The sequence below is a fragment of the Ambystoma mexicanum genome, chromosome 1q (assembly GCF_040938575.1).
Source record: "Ambystoma mexicanum isolate Mex_15411 chromosome 1q, UKY_AmexF1_1, whole genome shotgun sequence".
Taxonomy (NCBI): Eukaryota; Metazoa; Chordata; class Amphibia; order Caudata; family Ambystomatidae; genus Ambystoma; species Ambystoma mexicanum.
The window spans coordinates 79,756,683-79,772,033 of record NC_090922.1 but is presented as its reverse complement, the minus strand read 5'-3'; the positions used below and the strand labels follow the sequence as shown (position 1 = coordinate 79,772,033).

Genomic DNA, 15,351 nt, shown 5'->3' with positions numbered 1-15,351 from the left:
TGGCCTCTTGCATATCTAGCTTGAGTAGGCATAAAAACAAGGCAATCAATACCGACTTGGCTTGGTGGGTGAATCAGAATAGGTTTCTCAATAACTACGTCACAGTATAAGTGTTTACTAAGTGAAGTTCCTGAGTGTAATATTTCTACCTCCCCTCCCTCAGAGGAAGGTAGAGTTAGGGTTTCCAGGTTCTATGGGGTTTGGGTACCGCCTACATTATGTCAATAGGTGATCTTGCTGCAAGCTTTACTCCTGCCCTTGTTTTTTTTAGAGCCGTTGCCCTTGCTCCACTTGGTGCGGGCAGGGGCATCACTGGCTTTTGAGCAGTGTGGCTGCAGTAGGGGCTCTTGAGTGCGGCGCTCTGTCAGTGCTCTCCAAGAGGGGTTACTACATGAGAAAATAAGAGTTGCAATAGGAAAGAAAAAGTGGGTACAGGTCACTTTATAGTAGTTCTCTGCAAGTATCTTAAGTGCTCGCCCAGAGGAGAAGAAGTTGGGTCAGAGAGGGACGGTGTACTGAATAACTGATAAACTGATGCAAATGTGTTGGCCCCGACACACTGCGCAAAATTATCTCATGCTCAAATCTACAGCAACTATGTTGGTTTACACAACGACTAAAAGCAAAAACAAATAAATAAGTAGATGGATAAAATCAACATCGTAGCTCTGGCACAAAGAGCTATAGAAAGTAAAGGTAAGAGGAGTAGAACTACTTGATTACAGTTCAGTAATGACAATATCAAGCATCAAGGTACAAGAATGCGCAGAAACGTTACTTTACGGAGAAATAAAGGACAGGTAAACTGCAAGGCATCAGCAACGGACTGAAAATCTTTTGCAATCAAAGCTCTACGACACTCCAGTCATCTGGACACAAAGGCAAATGCCAAGAGCTCATTCAGCACAAGCTCTTCGGCACCAAAGTTTGACATCCCAGAGGCTACTTATAGATCCTTCCATTATCTTACTATGAACTGTATGCAGTTATACATAGTTCTTAATCCTTTGACTACCCATATGATGAATCTATACATGCTAAACAATGTGGTTGGGTTTTGCTCTTAGGATGTATACATAAACATCCTAAATGGGGCTGTGTATTGGAATATGTGTGTCCTCCCCCCTTCAAAGTACGAGGGAGCTATGGCCAAAACGTTATTTGGTCGTAGCAGTGTGTGCCACCATAAAGTTAGGATGGAAAAAACACTGTTCTAAAAGCCCCCATAATAAATAGCAAAAATAAAAATATCCCTTTATAACCATTTCCTTTTGTATCAAAAATAAGGCATGTAAATACCTTATCAATAATGACGTCACCTAAGGTACTCCTGTAACGCACAAATATCAAAAAAAGGTGCATTTGCTGGGCAACTGTGAATAAGAAGCGTTAGCTAAAACATTTCAAAATTTCAATCTATCACTTGACTTTATGCAGTCAGGCGCCCCGATATGGATCCCAAGCTTGCTGTGGCTAGATGCTCAAGTCACAACTCACTGATGAGGTCAAAAAGGTATAAAGTTGCTTTTGTTACTGTTGAGAGGGGACATGGCTTACCACCCTCGCCTCCCTTTGCAGGTGGGATCACTACAGTTTTGTCCCTATACGAAATAACACAGGCAAGAGAAAAAGGTCAATGAGATTCTAGCAAGAGGGGGCCCTCGTAGTTAAAATGTTTACTCAAGTATTTCCAAACATCACCTTTATTTATTTATTTTATTTATTTATAATGCGCCGTAAGCCTGCAGGCATCAGGGCGCAACAGAAAGACATGGACAAGTGCTGGGAGAAAACCAGCTACGTATATAACGGGACACTTGGGATGCCTAGACAGAGAAAAACAGTTATTACATTAGCGTTCTGTTTTCATAAAAACAGGAAGGTTTTCAATGTTTTTCTGAAAATGAGATGGTTGGGTTCAAGTCTCAGACTCAGCGGAAGTTTATTCCAACTGGCGGCAGACCGGTTGGGGAAGGCTTTACCTAAGCCGTTTGCTTTTTTATGAGGGTTCACTACAATGAGTCCTTGAGCCTCAGACCTCAACGATCGGGTTGGTGTATAGCCAACAATTTGGACTTCAGGTAAGCTGGAGCCTTTCCATGTATGCACTTATGGGTGAGTGTCAACGATTTAAACAAGACACGTTCTTCAACCCTGAGCCAGTGTAGCTCTCTTCTTGCTTCACTAATGTGGTTGGTCCTTGCTTTTTGCTTGATTATCCGTACCTCATGGTTTTGGATACGCTGATATTTAGTCAAGCATCGTTTCATTGCTCCCAATAGTAGAGCATTACCATAATCCAGGCGGGAGGGTATGGTGGCTCAGCTATAGTGGCACAATTGGTTTTGTTGAGTAGGGGTCTAATCGCTTTCAGCAGACTTAAATAATATGAGCCGTTTTTACTGACATATGAGGTTTGGGCATCTGAGCACATGGAGGCTTCTAAGGTCATGCCCAAGGTTTTGACCTTGCTCACTAATTTGATGAAGGAGTCTTTTATCAGGAATGAGTCATAGTCAGATGATAATTTCGCCCTAGCATAATTGGAGCCGAAGACCATCAACTCGGTCTTTGATCCGTTCAGGCACATCCAGTTTTGATTCCTCCACATTTAGATGATATTATAAAAAGGTAATTTATGGTTTTGTTGTCTTTGTCATAATCCCCACTTATTTCCACCACCAGCTGAGTATCGTCAGCATAGTTGGTGAAGAAAGTGTTTATGTTATCCAGGGCTTCACAGAGGAGGCGTAGGTATAGATTAAAGAGAAGTGGCGAGAGGCTAGCTCCCTTGGGGACACCACAGAAGATATTAGACTCCTGTGAAAATGTGTCACCCCAGTGTACTCTTGGTATTCTATCAGCAAGAAAAGATGTTAACCAGCCGATGGCCTCATTGGAACAGTTGGCGATTTTCTCCAGAGCCTGATGCAATAACTGATGGTCAAGCAGATCAAACGCTGCACTGAGGTCAAGTAGGATAAGTATACCTGCCTTGCCTTTATCAATGATGCCAAGCATTTTAGTTTGCAAATCCAACATGGCTGTTTCAGTGCTGTGTGCAGTACGAAAGCCTGACTGTTGGTAATGTAGTATCTCATTGGTCTCAACATACGCTTGTAGTTGTGTTGTGGCGATCTTGTCCATTATTTTCAGAATAAAATTACTATTGGTGATGGGTCTTAAATTCACTGGTTCTCGTTGGTCCAGATTGTTCTTTTTTCACCAAACGGGTAATGGTCACCCTTTTAATGGTCTTGGGAACCGTTTGGTCCCTGAAGGAGGTATTGACCATTCTCATGAGTAGTGGAACAAAAATATCTGCATTCTCAAGAATTATCTTAAGTGGCAGTTTATTCTCTGCACAAGAGGGTGGTTTCATGGCTGCTAATGTAGTTAGCATGTCTTCCGTCGTGATCTCATGGAAATGAAATGTGTCTACACATTCCACTGACTTACTCGAAGGTGATTCGTATTGTTCAGTTTTGTTGCTTTGGGTACCAGCTACTAGTTTTCTTGCTTTGACTATTTTGTTGGTGAAAGCAGCTTGGGTTTTTTCACATTACTCTTGGGCTGGAACGAATGTAGGGGTCAGAGAGACCGGTTTATCAATAGATTTAAGAATCACGAAAAGTTTTCCCGAGGCGTTTGATGCTTGCTGAATTTGGGTTTGAAAGTAGTGTTTCTTAATTTCCACAATGTTCCTCTTATAGGACCTCTCGGTTTCTGTTGAGCTATTCTTGTTAAAGGGCGTAGGTTTCTTTACCCAACAGGCTTCTCGTTGCTATTTTTCTTTTTGTAGCATAGCTAGGTCAGGTGTATACCAGTTCTGATGGTTGTTTGGTCTAGCTAGTTTAGGCCGGATGGGAGCTATCTGGTCTATAAGAGATGTGATATGTTGATCATATTTAGATATGATCATTTCACAAGTATCTTCCTCTTTAATATCTGCCATGATTTCATTAATGCAGTGTGTAAAATGAGATCTTTCGATTTCCTTGAAATTCCTAAACGGTACTTTCTTTGGTTCGTTAGCACCTTTCTTTGCTGGAATAGGCAGGGTCAAAGTGAACAATATACTGAAGTGGTCTGACCATATACATGGAGTGGTCACGAAATTACTTGTCACCAAGTTATTTGTTATAACCCAGTCCAGCTGATGGCCTTTGTCCATGGTTGGATTGGAATTTATGACCTGGAAATTTAGGTCATTTAAGGCCTTTTCTAGGCTTATTGCTAGTTTATCTTTGGGGTCCCCTCGCCAACGGTTAAAGTCGCCTAAAACCAATGTTGATGAATTAGGGCTTTTGAGTAAATTTAGCAGTTCAGTGAGTTCATTGTTGAACTAAGATGTGAGAGAGGGAGGTCTGTAACCGAGAATTATATTCAAACAATTATTGTCAGTGGGACAGAATTTCAGGTGTATTATTTCACAACCTTGACAAGATGAAGTGGTTGGAAACATAGGGTAAGAGTCTCGGATTATCATAGCCACCCCACCCCCTTTACCGGAGTCTCTATTGGTATAGTGAATAGTATAAGCAGCTGGTACCGCTAAATAACAGGTTGGGCCAAAAGGGTCCTGTAGCCAGGTTTCAGTAAGATGATGTCCAGATCTTCCTTCTGTATGTAATCATGAATGCATAGGGCATGTTGATTTAACGATCGCGTATTTAACAGACATACCTTTAGATTGTTGTTTGGAGTCTGAAGAGCTGGTTTTGAGTTGTGGTTGTTGGTGGTTGTTTGCCTTACAGTGTAAGCGACCCCGTTTCTCAGGGTTGGGCGGGGTACAGGTCACAAAAGCGAGCAGTGTATGGTGCCCTGTGATTGTAGCCCACCCCTTTCCATGACATGCAGTGAATGCTCTTGTATTACTTCCAGACGCTGCAGGTCATGAAGCTCAACCAATAAGTGCCCCATTTCTTCAAAGCCCATGCTCACCGTGTTGAGGAGGGAGGAGCAGATAGACAATCAACCAGAGGTCTGGGCCAATGCTGAGGGACGGCGCAAGACCGGCTTGTCACTCGAAGCGCCGGCACTGAAGCGCCTGTTGTATTGAGATAAAGGGTGCTGGTGCTTCTGGGACTTGTAGTCCTCACACAAGTTGATTGTTAGACCAATCAGCCTTACAGCAACCTAAGTAGGTTGTGAAAGGTCCCGTGCCCTGCGAAGTTGGGTAAGTATTTAGACAATGCACCCCAACACTAGTGGCAAATACGTTCACTGGTTCAGTAAGCAAAATTCACACAAAGCATTAGAGGAGGCTCGCGCTGCTTTATATGGTCACAGCACGTGTCTCTGAGCAGTCCACAATACAAAGAAAAGATTATCACGAGTCCGTTTAAATTATTTGTAGCGGTAGCCTAGGTAACAGAGTGCAAAGGTACAATGCAGTCAACCAATGAGCCCTGACCCGAAAGGAACCACCTACCTCAATCAACCCTTTCTCAATCAGGCACCACTGTATTATTTGCCACAGAAGCCTAACCTTTTTTGAAGTGAAAAAGGCAAATACCAGCTATCAAAGATGTCAATACTTCTAAGGGCTTTATAACAAGGGCTTTCTAAACTGTCCTCGTGAAACAAAACCAGTAATAAGCAGTATAAAAGTTAGCAAGGATCCTCAGCAAGCGATCAGGGTGAATGGTACATAAGACTCACAAAGGGAGAGGAAATCAAGGAGCACAAACTGCCCCTCAAAAGCTTCCACACACATATCTCTGCCCTACGCAGACCAAATTACGCTCTACATGTCCTTCCTCTTTAACATTATAGGGGGCTCCTTCCTTCCCTCTCTGCCCTGTATGGATCAATTTCACTCTAAGCCTCACAGGAAACGATCCCCTCTTCTACCTCTCTGGGATTCCTTACTGCTTTGTGGGATACCGACCCTCTATGCTACTACAGAGGGTCTTTCCTCTCAAAAACCTTTCCCTAGTTCTGCACTAAAAAAGAAAGACCTTTGCAACTCTGCTCCAGTTGCACCAAGGAGCTTTTTCTTTAAACCTTCTGATCCTCAGAGGATGCATCACCTCACTCGAGAAAAACCCTCAATCTGACCCTCAGAGAGAATATTCCCCATCCCTGATACTCTAGAATCTAGATTTAAAATAGGATAACATCTAGGGCTATCTCTACACCAATGTTCCATTAGACTTTAACCCTCAGTCATCGCCGTCTGTCAAGAACCTCCTTTTCTATTCTTCCTTCCCTCTCCCACTACCCTGTAAACACTCCCACCTACAGCAGAGACTGGCTGCCTGGTTCCCTCTGAGTTCTACAGGGCACCAGGGCCCCCTCCCACCCAGTCCACCCACCTACTTGCACTTAGCATGGGAACCATTACCCCCTGCACCCCATGGAATCCCAGGCATTTGCCCTCCTGGCCTCCCCTTAGCACTCTCCCCTCTTGCCCCCTCCCTCCTCCACCCTGCCCCCTTTTTTATTTCCCTTGCACTATCCCCTCTTACCTTACAATTCCCCTTCTTCCCTTGCACTTCGCATGTCACGTAAACCGGCACCCCTCTCCCTCGCACTGCTTGTTACTGCACTTGTACGATCTGAATGTCACAAGGCTTAGTACGACCGTTATTGTTATCTTTCTCCATTGTTCCCCACCCCCTTTTTTGTCTTGTGCTGCCTTGAAACCCCATTTGTTGTATAGGCACCCCACAAATGTCCAATAAATAAATAAGCTCCTACTTCATCTGTCTAACCCCCAGAGTCTCTTCAGCCCTCTGCCTCTCAAGGTGGGTCATTTACCATGTCACCCTTTAGTGTAGCCTTTAACTGCTATCATCATCGGAAAACTGCCTTTTCTTCTCTGCCACATAGGATGCTCAGGGAATCAAGCTCAATCCATGTGCTTGACATCTTGGCCTCTCTGTCCCTAGGGCACCACAACACCACTCCATACATCAGGGGCCGCTAGGGAGTGGCAGGAGAGCTGCTACCTGGTGAAACTGGACATCCGAACCTGGCACAGGGCCTGCAGGGTCATGGTAATAGTGGACCCGCTCTCTCCACAGATGCCGATAGGGTGATCCTGGAGGGCAGGGAGAGTGACAGGACAAAGATAGATACGAGATGGGAGATGTGTGGGGTGGCTAGGATGGGAGACCTGAGGGGCGAGGGAAGATGGAAAGTGTTTGGAGAGTTACGGGAGGAAGCTGGGATACAAGCGAGACAGTTCTTATTACACAACACGGTCCTGGGGGTTATACGTAGAAGATGGCTAAATGTTGTAGAAGGGGATATTGGAAACAAGGATATTGAGATGTTGCTCACAACGGCGAAAGGCGGACACACAGTGTCCAGTATTTATGAGGTCTTGGTGGGCTGCATTGTAGGGACTAAACTGAAATGTAAGAGTAAATGGAAGAGGGAACTGGGGAGGACGTTTGAGGAGAAAGAGTGGGGAGAAATAATGCGATACCACAAGACGGTATCCCGAAATGCCAGGCTACAGTTGATACAAATGTATATAGTGCAACGGGCATACCGCAGACCTGCTGTTGTCTCCACATTTAAGGGGGCTGGGGAACAAGTGTGCCCCAAAAGCAAGGGGGAGGAGGCGGGGCTCACACACATGTTTTGGGGATGTCCAGTCATACAAGGGTTCTGGGAGAAGGGAGCAGTTAAGACGGCCCAGGGCAGCACTGAACTAGATGTAAAGACACTGGAAGCCTGCATGCTGGGGCGGTATAAGAAAAGCACGACAGATAAGCCATTGAATAAACTCAGGGACCTATTGTATATCTTGGCCAAATGAAGCATAGCTATGGGTTGGAAAGATACGAGAGAACCGAGTGTATGCAGATGGTGGAAAGAATTACAAAAGTGGTGCACAGTGGAAACAGGGGTTTGGGAGAAGGTGCTCAGAATGCAAAGTACAGAGCCCGGGATGGACATTCAAAAATGGATAGCGCTGATGGCAGCACTGTTCTGCAAATGTGGGAAAGGAGGAAAGCGTACAGCAATTGGAGGACATAGAAGCAGCGATTGTGATGGACTAATGAGGGAACGTGGAGGCTGTGGGTCGGGAGAAAGTTATGGGGGGGTAGTAGGTAAGGATATAGGTAGATAAGTTGTTGAAATATTGTGTATTGTGTTAGAGCCAGTTGCTCTGTGCGGTTTGTTTGTTTATTGATTTGTAGGGTGCACCAAACCCGTAGGTAACTGGGCACACAAAGTACAGGGATACTTAAAGCAAAGAGAAGACAAATTATACAAAGCAGTACAGCAAAAGATACAGTAAGTTACATAAGTATGTACATAGGTATAAACATTGGAGTTAGAATCCAAAAGGTACGGCAAAGAAAGTGCAATGAGTTACAAAGCAGATACGTGAGTATATACATCAGAATTAGGGTCCAAAGGTTCATATGTCATTAGAGCGCAGCCAATGCAGAGTGTTACGCCTACAGCTGGGGAAGGATTGGTCAGCTCTAAGGACTAGGGGTAGTGCATTCCAGGACTGGGCAGCTTTTACAGGGAAGCTATTTCCACCAGATTTATTTAGCTTGAATCTGGGTATCACCAGGCGAAAGGTTTTGGCCGCTCTGGAGGGGCGGGTAGAGGTTCTCCTAATCACTCTCTCTGTTAGGTACGGAGGTGCTGAGTTGTTAAGGCATTTGAATGTCAACGAGACTGTTTTGAATAAGATTCTGTCGTTGATCTTTAGCCACTGGTGACCTCTTCTGAGTTTGTTAACATGTTATCTGTTAGGTATGTTCAGGGCCATTCTGAGGGCGTTATTGTCAAGGCGTTCCCCCCTTCTCACCTGGGTCCGTTCTTTGCTGGAGTCCTTGGTCGCTGCCTTCTTGCGGACGGACCTGGTTTTGAACAAGGCTGCCCGAGTCTCTTCCGACTCCAGAGTGCGTTCAGTTTCCGGGACGCGAATCCAGGAATCCGGGGAACTAGGAAAGGTGCAACTAGCACAAGAGTCCAGGAAAATGGGAGGAAAGGAAGGGGCAAGGAACGGGTTGATAGACAGGTACAAGGAAACAATACCGCGAGCTACGGGACACATGTCGGATCGCTACTTTGCAATAGCATTGAGACGCGTGGAGACGCTGAAGGCGTGGTCTATTAATAGAATACATTACGTCCAGCGCGTGGAGCGAGAAAGGGGTTTCATGCTGGACGACCATGTTGAGAGTATTATGGAGTGCAAGCGCCGTTGTGACAAGGACCAGGAAGTCTAAAAGGGATGTGTTCTGTAGTTCATGACAGTTATTTTGTAGTATTTGGATTTTATTTAAGATGTATTTATTGGCCCTTAGGTATAGTGCATTGCAGTAATCCAATTTTGACATTATTAGGGCATTGGCGAGGGTGATACAGCTGGCTTTGGATAAGAATGGTCTGCAAGCCCCGATAAGCTTGCATGTGTAGGCAGTGGACAACGCCATAGAGTTTACCTGTTTCTCTAATGTTAAGGTGGAGTCGAGGTAAAAGCCTAAGGTTTTTACCTCCTTAACTACATTATGTTACCGTCTATATTAAAAAGGCAAAGTAGCTTGAATTTAGTTTTTTTTAGGTTGGCAGGAGATCCCAGGATTAGGATTTCTGTTTTGTCGTCATTCAGGCAGAGGCTGTGGGAGGCCATCCATGCCTGAATGAGGAGGTATATTTTATTTACCAAGGCCGAGTCTTTGACGAAATCGCCCGAAAGGGGAATGAGGATCTGGGTGTCATCTGTGTAATTAGTGTAGGTGACACCCAGTCTGTCCAATTTGTCAAATAGAGGCTTGGTAAATATATTATACATGGTTGGCGGGACACATGAGCCTTGTGGGACGCTGCATGTAATCTGGATAGGGTCTACTGACGCCGATGGGGAGAACACTCGCATTGTTCTGTTTTCTAAGAAGGACTGGTTATTATAGTTATTTTATGCAAACTCAATAAAGAGAATTTTTTAAAATAAAAAATAAATTAAAAGTATGACACAATAGGTACAATAAGTTTCTGGGGTTGGAAAACTCCCTACTCTGGCCTATAACTAAGATGGGAGTAGTCGCAACTATGAAACGATAAACAAAACAGTCCTAGTAGAGTCCATCAAACCAAAATGGCCTATGGTAACAAAACCTAATGCCTGCCCTATCTCTTGTACAAAAAGTGTATAAAGGAGAAACATATGCAAAGGAAAAAAATCAGTGTTCAAATTAACAAAGGTAGCTAAATCAGCTCTCCTCCCCCACCTTAGACCCCACGGAGTAAGGCGGTCTTTGTAGGCAGGATGACACACTGGCTCAGGTTCTTAATACAATGAACAGTTCCAAAACGTGGCACGAGGCCTGTCTGGCCTTCTACGTTAATGTCTCTCGTTCAGACCTCCAAATAATGTTTCAACACAAAGTTCAAGTAGGTCCCCCTCTGTCGGGCTCAGACCTCTTCAAACACAAAGTTCACGTAGGTCCCCCTCTGTCAGGCTCGACCTTGAAAGGGGGCTCCCTTGCCAAAGCTTATTACACTTCGGGTCCCCCACAGCTGGGCTCAGACCACTTTCGGGTGTTGAAGAATTTTGAATGTGCGTGGCTTTCTTTACAGACCTCCGCAGGACCACTTGGACTTATAGATAAAGATTCAACTTCCACTCTCCCCTTTTCTAGGAGGTCATTCTGCTTACTTTGCTTTTGCACTTCAATCCCTTTATCGTTACAAACAATGCCCCTTTCACAGAGACTTTCGAGTGGGCTACTTCCTTTCGCCAGACCACTCCGTTACTTGGTATCGCTGATTCCACAGCTGTCTTCTTACTTCAAAGTTCAATCGAAGGTCTGCCTTTCTTCGCATCTCATCCACACGCGTTCAGCGTTCACTTGCGATATAATGTTCCTACTTCAAACTTTCTTTAACACACAACCGTCTAGCAGGTCGCTTGCCAACTCACCGGCTGTGGGCGTTTCTTTCTTGGTTTTTCGATTTCCAATTCACGGGTCAAGGTTAGTACAACAGGCTTAGCTTTGTCTCCCCAACTCTGCCGTTCACCTGGGAGGGTTGCTGGTATCCTTTAAACACAATGCAATCTTCACTTGCAGGATCTGGCCTTCTCCACGTGTCTTTCGCGGCCTGTCGAAGGCAACGACCTCCAGTAGGGACTGTTTTTTTATTTCCACCCGCTACTCTTGTCCCTTATTCTGTCGCTCTGTTCCAGTAGGTTTACCTTCGCCGCAGAAGTCCTGCTCGTACTCATGTTCCGCCTTGCTCAGAGTGTGTCTTTAGGTGTTGCCTTTTATCCGGGTGAGAACCAATTGGTATCAGGTGTATGCACTTGAAGTCAAGTGCCTGACTTTGCCTGACCCGATTAACGGGACATGTCCAGTATGGTGTACGACTTAGTCTTGTTACTCTCAGTCGTCCTCTTTCTCAGCACAGTATTTGTGTAAAAAGAGGGGGGTGGGGGGGGCCTCAAAGAATCCTACAGAATATGATGGGGTGAATGAACAAAAAAAATAAAAGGTGAATACTGCGTCTCACCATCGGTTGCCTCATCCCCACTCCCCGAAGAGCCCTCACCCAGGTGATCTTCCCGCACTGGTCCACCCCTGGGTCTGGATCCAAAAGGTGATGGCTGTGTCCTGGATACCTGAGAGAGAGAGAGGTCTCCGGGGACTAGCGGGTGAGACACCCTCTGGTTTCTCACAGAGGCCAGGGCCGTTGTAGCAGGATGAGCCTGTGGGATTTTATGGTGTGTGTCAGCCACAGCTAAATGGGCTTCCTGCAGTGTTTCTTCGAGCTGTGATTTACAGCTCGGTTGTCAGATAAGGGCTTTCCAGTAGGCACTAAAACTAGGTCAATTGTGCAAGTTTACCTTCAGTGACACATTCATGTGCAAAATATCAACTCTGCTTGCAAAGTGCTAATGTTGGGGCTATTCATTTTGATTGTCCATAAGCATTTTCAAGGCATCCAGACAAGCGGTCTCCCAGGCTATTTGTTTAATTTGTAAATGAATAGGTCAGTTGTATATTTATAGAAATGAAGAAGCATACTTGCTTGTTTGAAAGCACAAAAGAAATGCCTTTTTTCTAAACTACGCATTTTATTTACACTTCTGCAAAACTAGATGCTGGATGCCTGTTTTCAAAATTGAAATATGCAAGCAATTATTAAACAATCCAACCCACAGCAGACTTCAGACACTATACTTTTTTGCACCCTGTCACTTACAGCTCTGCAATGATAAATGAAAAACAAAACTACGAATGCCAGATTGCACAGAAATACTCGGCACAGGATAAACTACTCACAGCTGATCGACATGATGCGGGGGAAAACACATCTCCGTTTCACAGCCAACAGATAGAGTAAGGATGCAGTGGTGGGAAAGAAGTGAACTAGTGGTTAGTGTTTGCTTTCAGCCAATACCAATTTCGATTTGATTTGCGGTACACAGAAAGCAAAACAGTCAGGAATCGATATGAGTGTCAAACATGCAATGGGACTACTTTTCAATGCTTAAAAGTTTTCTTTCAGTGTAGTCCCCTTTCTGTAGGTCTATCAAGCTAACACATTTCTAGTGAGAGCTACACCATTCATAGCCTCCACGCCCACATCAACCATCAAGCCTGCTACTTCTTGGTCTGCATTTCTGGTGTACGATATGTTTTACAAATGTAACAAATATAAAATGGGGAGATAAACAACAGGCCAGTTTGTGAAAAGCTAGGAGAAACAGTGAAAGTCAGTCGAAAGTCAATGCCTCCAGCTAAGCCTCTTATCTCATTTGGCAAAATGAATACGTTTCCGGTTGGAAAATGGACCTAGCCGGATTTCATGAATGGCTTGTGGGTAGGTAGGTTTTGGGAAGTGTCAGCTTAATGTTAGATGTGCCTAAATCAGCTTTGAAACTTTCATGCTCCTATGAAATTAATTTGGTTGGGGGAATATGATCTCTGCCTAAATGCCAGCAAGACGGAGATCCTCCTCATTAGTACACCAGCACCCATCTTTCCCCTCACTCTCTGGCCGGCCTCCCTTGGCCCCCATCCTGCTCCCACTTGCGAGGCTAAGAACCTTGGGTTTAGCTTCGACTCCACACTCTCCTCACATCTCCAACGTCTCTAGAGAAGTTAAACTACCAACTGCCAACGTCTCTAAGAAGTCAAACTACCAACTGCACCTCCTCAGAGGTATTCTCCCTCTCCTCTCCTTCCCCCAGAAGATCACTGTTTCTAGAGCCCTGGTTCTCTCTAGGCTTGACTATTGTAACAGCCTCTTTCTAAATCTGCCTGCCTCTACTCTCTGCCCTCTGCAACTCATCCAGAACAGGACTGCAAGATTTGTCCTTGGCCTCAAGTCCAGGGATCGCATCTCTCCAGCACTGAAATCCCTCCATTGGCTCCCTGTGGCTGCAATGATCAAATTCAAGACCCTTTGCATGGTCCTCAATGCCTTCTGGGGCCTGGGACCAAAATATCTCCAGCTTTCTCTTCTGAAGTATCTTCCTATGCAAGCCCTTCACTCCTCCACCTCCAACTCCTTAAGGGTCTGGCGCTTTTCCAAACAACAAGCTGGGGCAGAACTCTCTTCTGCGGGTAACTCCTTCTGGAACAGCCTCCCTACCTCTCTGAAACTTGAGCAGAACCATCTGCGGAAGCAGCTCAAGACTCTCCTCTTTGCTTCTGCCTTCTCATCTCCTGTCTGATACTGCACTGGTTACCTGGCTACCCTCTGAAAGTGGTGGACTGGTCTCAAATCCTAGCTTCATCTTTTAACTGAACTGTGTGATCCTGGGCAGCTCGGTTTATCTTTCTGTGACTTATATAAGCCCTGTTTCTGCATTAGATAGATGAAGATGGTCAATATACTTTTAGATTTGCCCCAATAAAATGTAATACATTTGATTATAAGTTACAATTATTCTTGACCCGGAATTAACCACAGCTGGTACAAACAAGGACGCCCACAAAGGGTCCCCGGCCACAGTGCATGCACACTGGGACACTGGAAATGACATAATGCCTGATAAGTGAAGAATGTTGTTTGTTTGTTGTTCATTTCTTTGCAAGCACAAGAGCTTTATATCAGATGTGACACTTGATAAAATGCATGGTTATATAAATGCCAATAAAAACATTTCAAAATAAATAAGTTACAATGATTGCCTTTTTATGGGTGAGAGAGAGAAAAAATTATTATACCCATCCATTTTTACCCTGAGATACAGAAATGCAGACATTTTAAAACCTAGTAGTGGTGGTAGGCGCGTGCTGAAAATGTGATGTTATTTTATGCTGATTTATACCACGGACCGCTACCACCCAGGGGCAGTCTCCAGGTGCTCTAGCAAACATTTCAGAGGTTTTGATTTCAACTGGAGGCAGGTCTGCCTTCAGAGCACTTAATCTATTTTTGTCAAATCCAGCTCAAGGTCCCATCAATCCAGGGTATAAACAATGAATGGTATGAAATCTAATTTCAGCAGTACATAATTCTTTTGTTAATTTAATAAAGCAGATTGCTTTTTAAAAAACGAATATTGGTCCATTCAAAAAATCATGAACATTATTTTGTTCTCTCGCCCTGGCTATTGCACTGAAGATGTTGAATCTATGAAGGGGATGTGCAAGGGACCGGGCTTCTAAAATGAGGGCGTGGCTTCAAGTCCGGTTTTTGCTTCAAACAAAAGGTGACAACCCTACTCTGTGTCCTTCCAAGAGCCCCAGTGGTCTGGGGGGTTTAGGGGGATTTATATCGCCCCTTTGGCTTTGCCACTTATCGGAGAACCAATCTCGCCCACTTCCCCAGTGACCCCAACCCGACACATCTGCTTGCCACGAGAACCATCAACTAAACCCCTCAAGTTCTTCTTAAGGATACCACCTCATTTTTGTAACCTGGAAGTACGCGGGTACTTCACATATCGGTCCCTAGAACTACGTACTAGCATATCGCCCCTCGTTAGACCCTAAACCGTCTCCTCCCAAAAGGTATCACCTTCTCTCTGCTGCTGGCGTCTAATTCGATGGCGCCATTGGCCAACTTCATTGCAATTTGCAGTGGCTTCAGTACACCGTCCCCAAAAGCAGTCCCAGATGTCGCCATGGTAGAATATTGACTCGCAGCCGGAACCTTCAGGCTGGCACTACAGACTTTGCGGTTCACGTACACAGACGTACTGCGGGGCAGCTACACTTCCGGCTGGAAACATTAGTCGGTAAGCAGTACTTTGTTTTGATTGGACAATCTCAGGGAAGTTGCTATCAGATGCCAACCCACATCATTGGGTCACTGCAGGCACCAAATGACAACAATGCCATGTGTGCGAGAGTATTACAGAAATCTATGGTGGAGGTAATGGTAAACCTTTACAGTTTCTAACACTAATAGCGGCTT

General features: G+C 44.8%; 1 protein-coding gene across 1 annotated transcript in view; it reads right to left on the bottom strand.

Annotated features, from left to right (window-relative positions):
* The window catches only part of VPS9D1 (VPS9 domain containing 1), a 1,552,154-nt gene extending 1,537,016 nt beyond the window's left edge, over positions 1-15,138 (bottom strand). The window contains exon 1 of the mRNA XM_069635571.1: positions 14,953-15,138. Coding sequence (XP_069491672.1) covers positions 14,953-15,060 — 108 coding nt within the window. The 5' untranslated portion in view covers positions 15,061-15,138. The remainder of the gene's footprint in view (positions 1-14,952) is intronic.
* Positions 15,139-15,351: the final 213 nt, after the last annotated feature.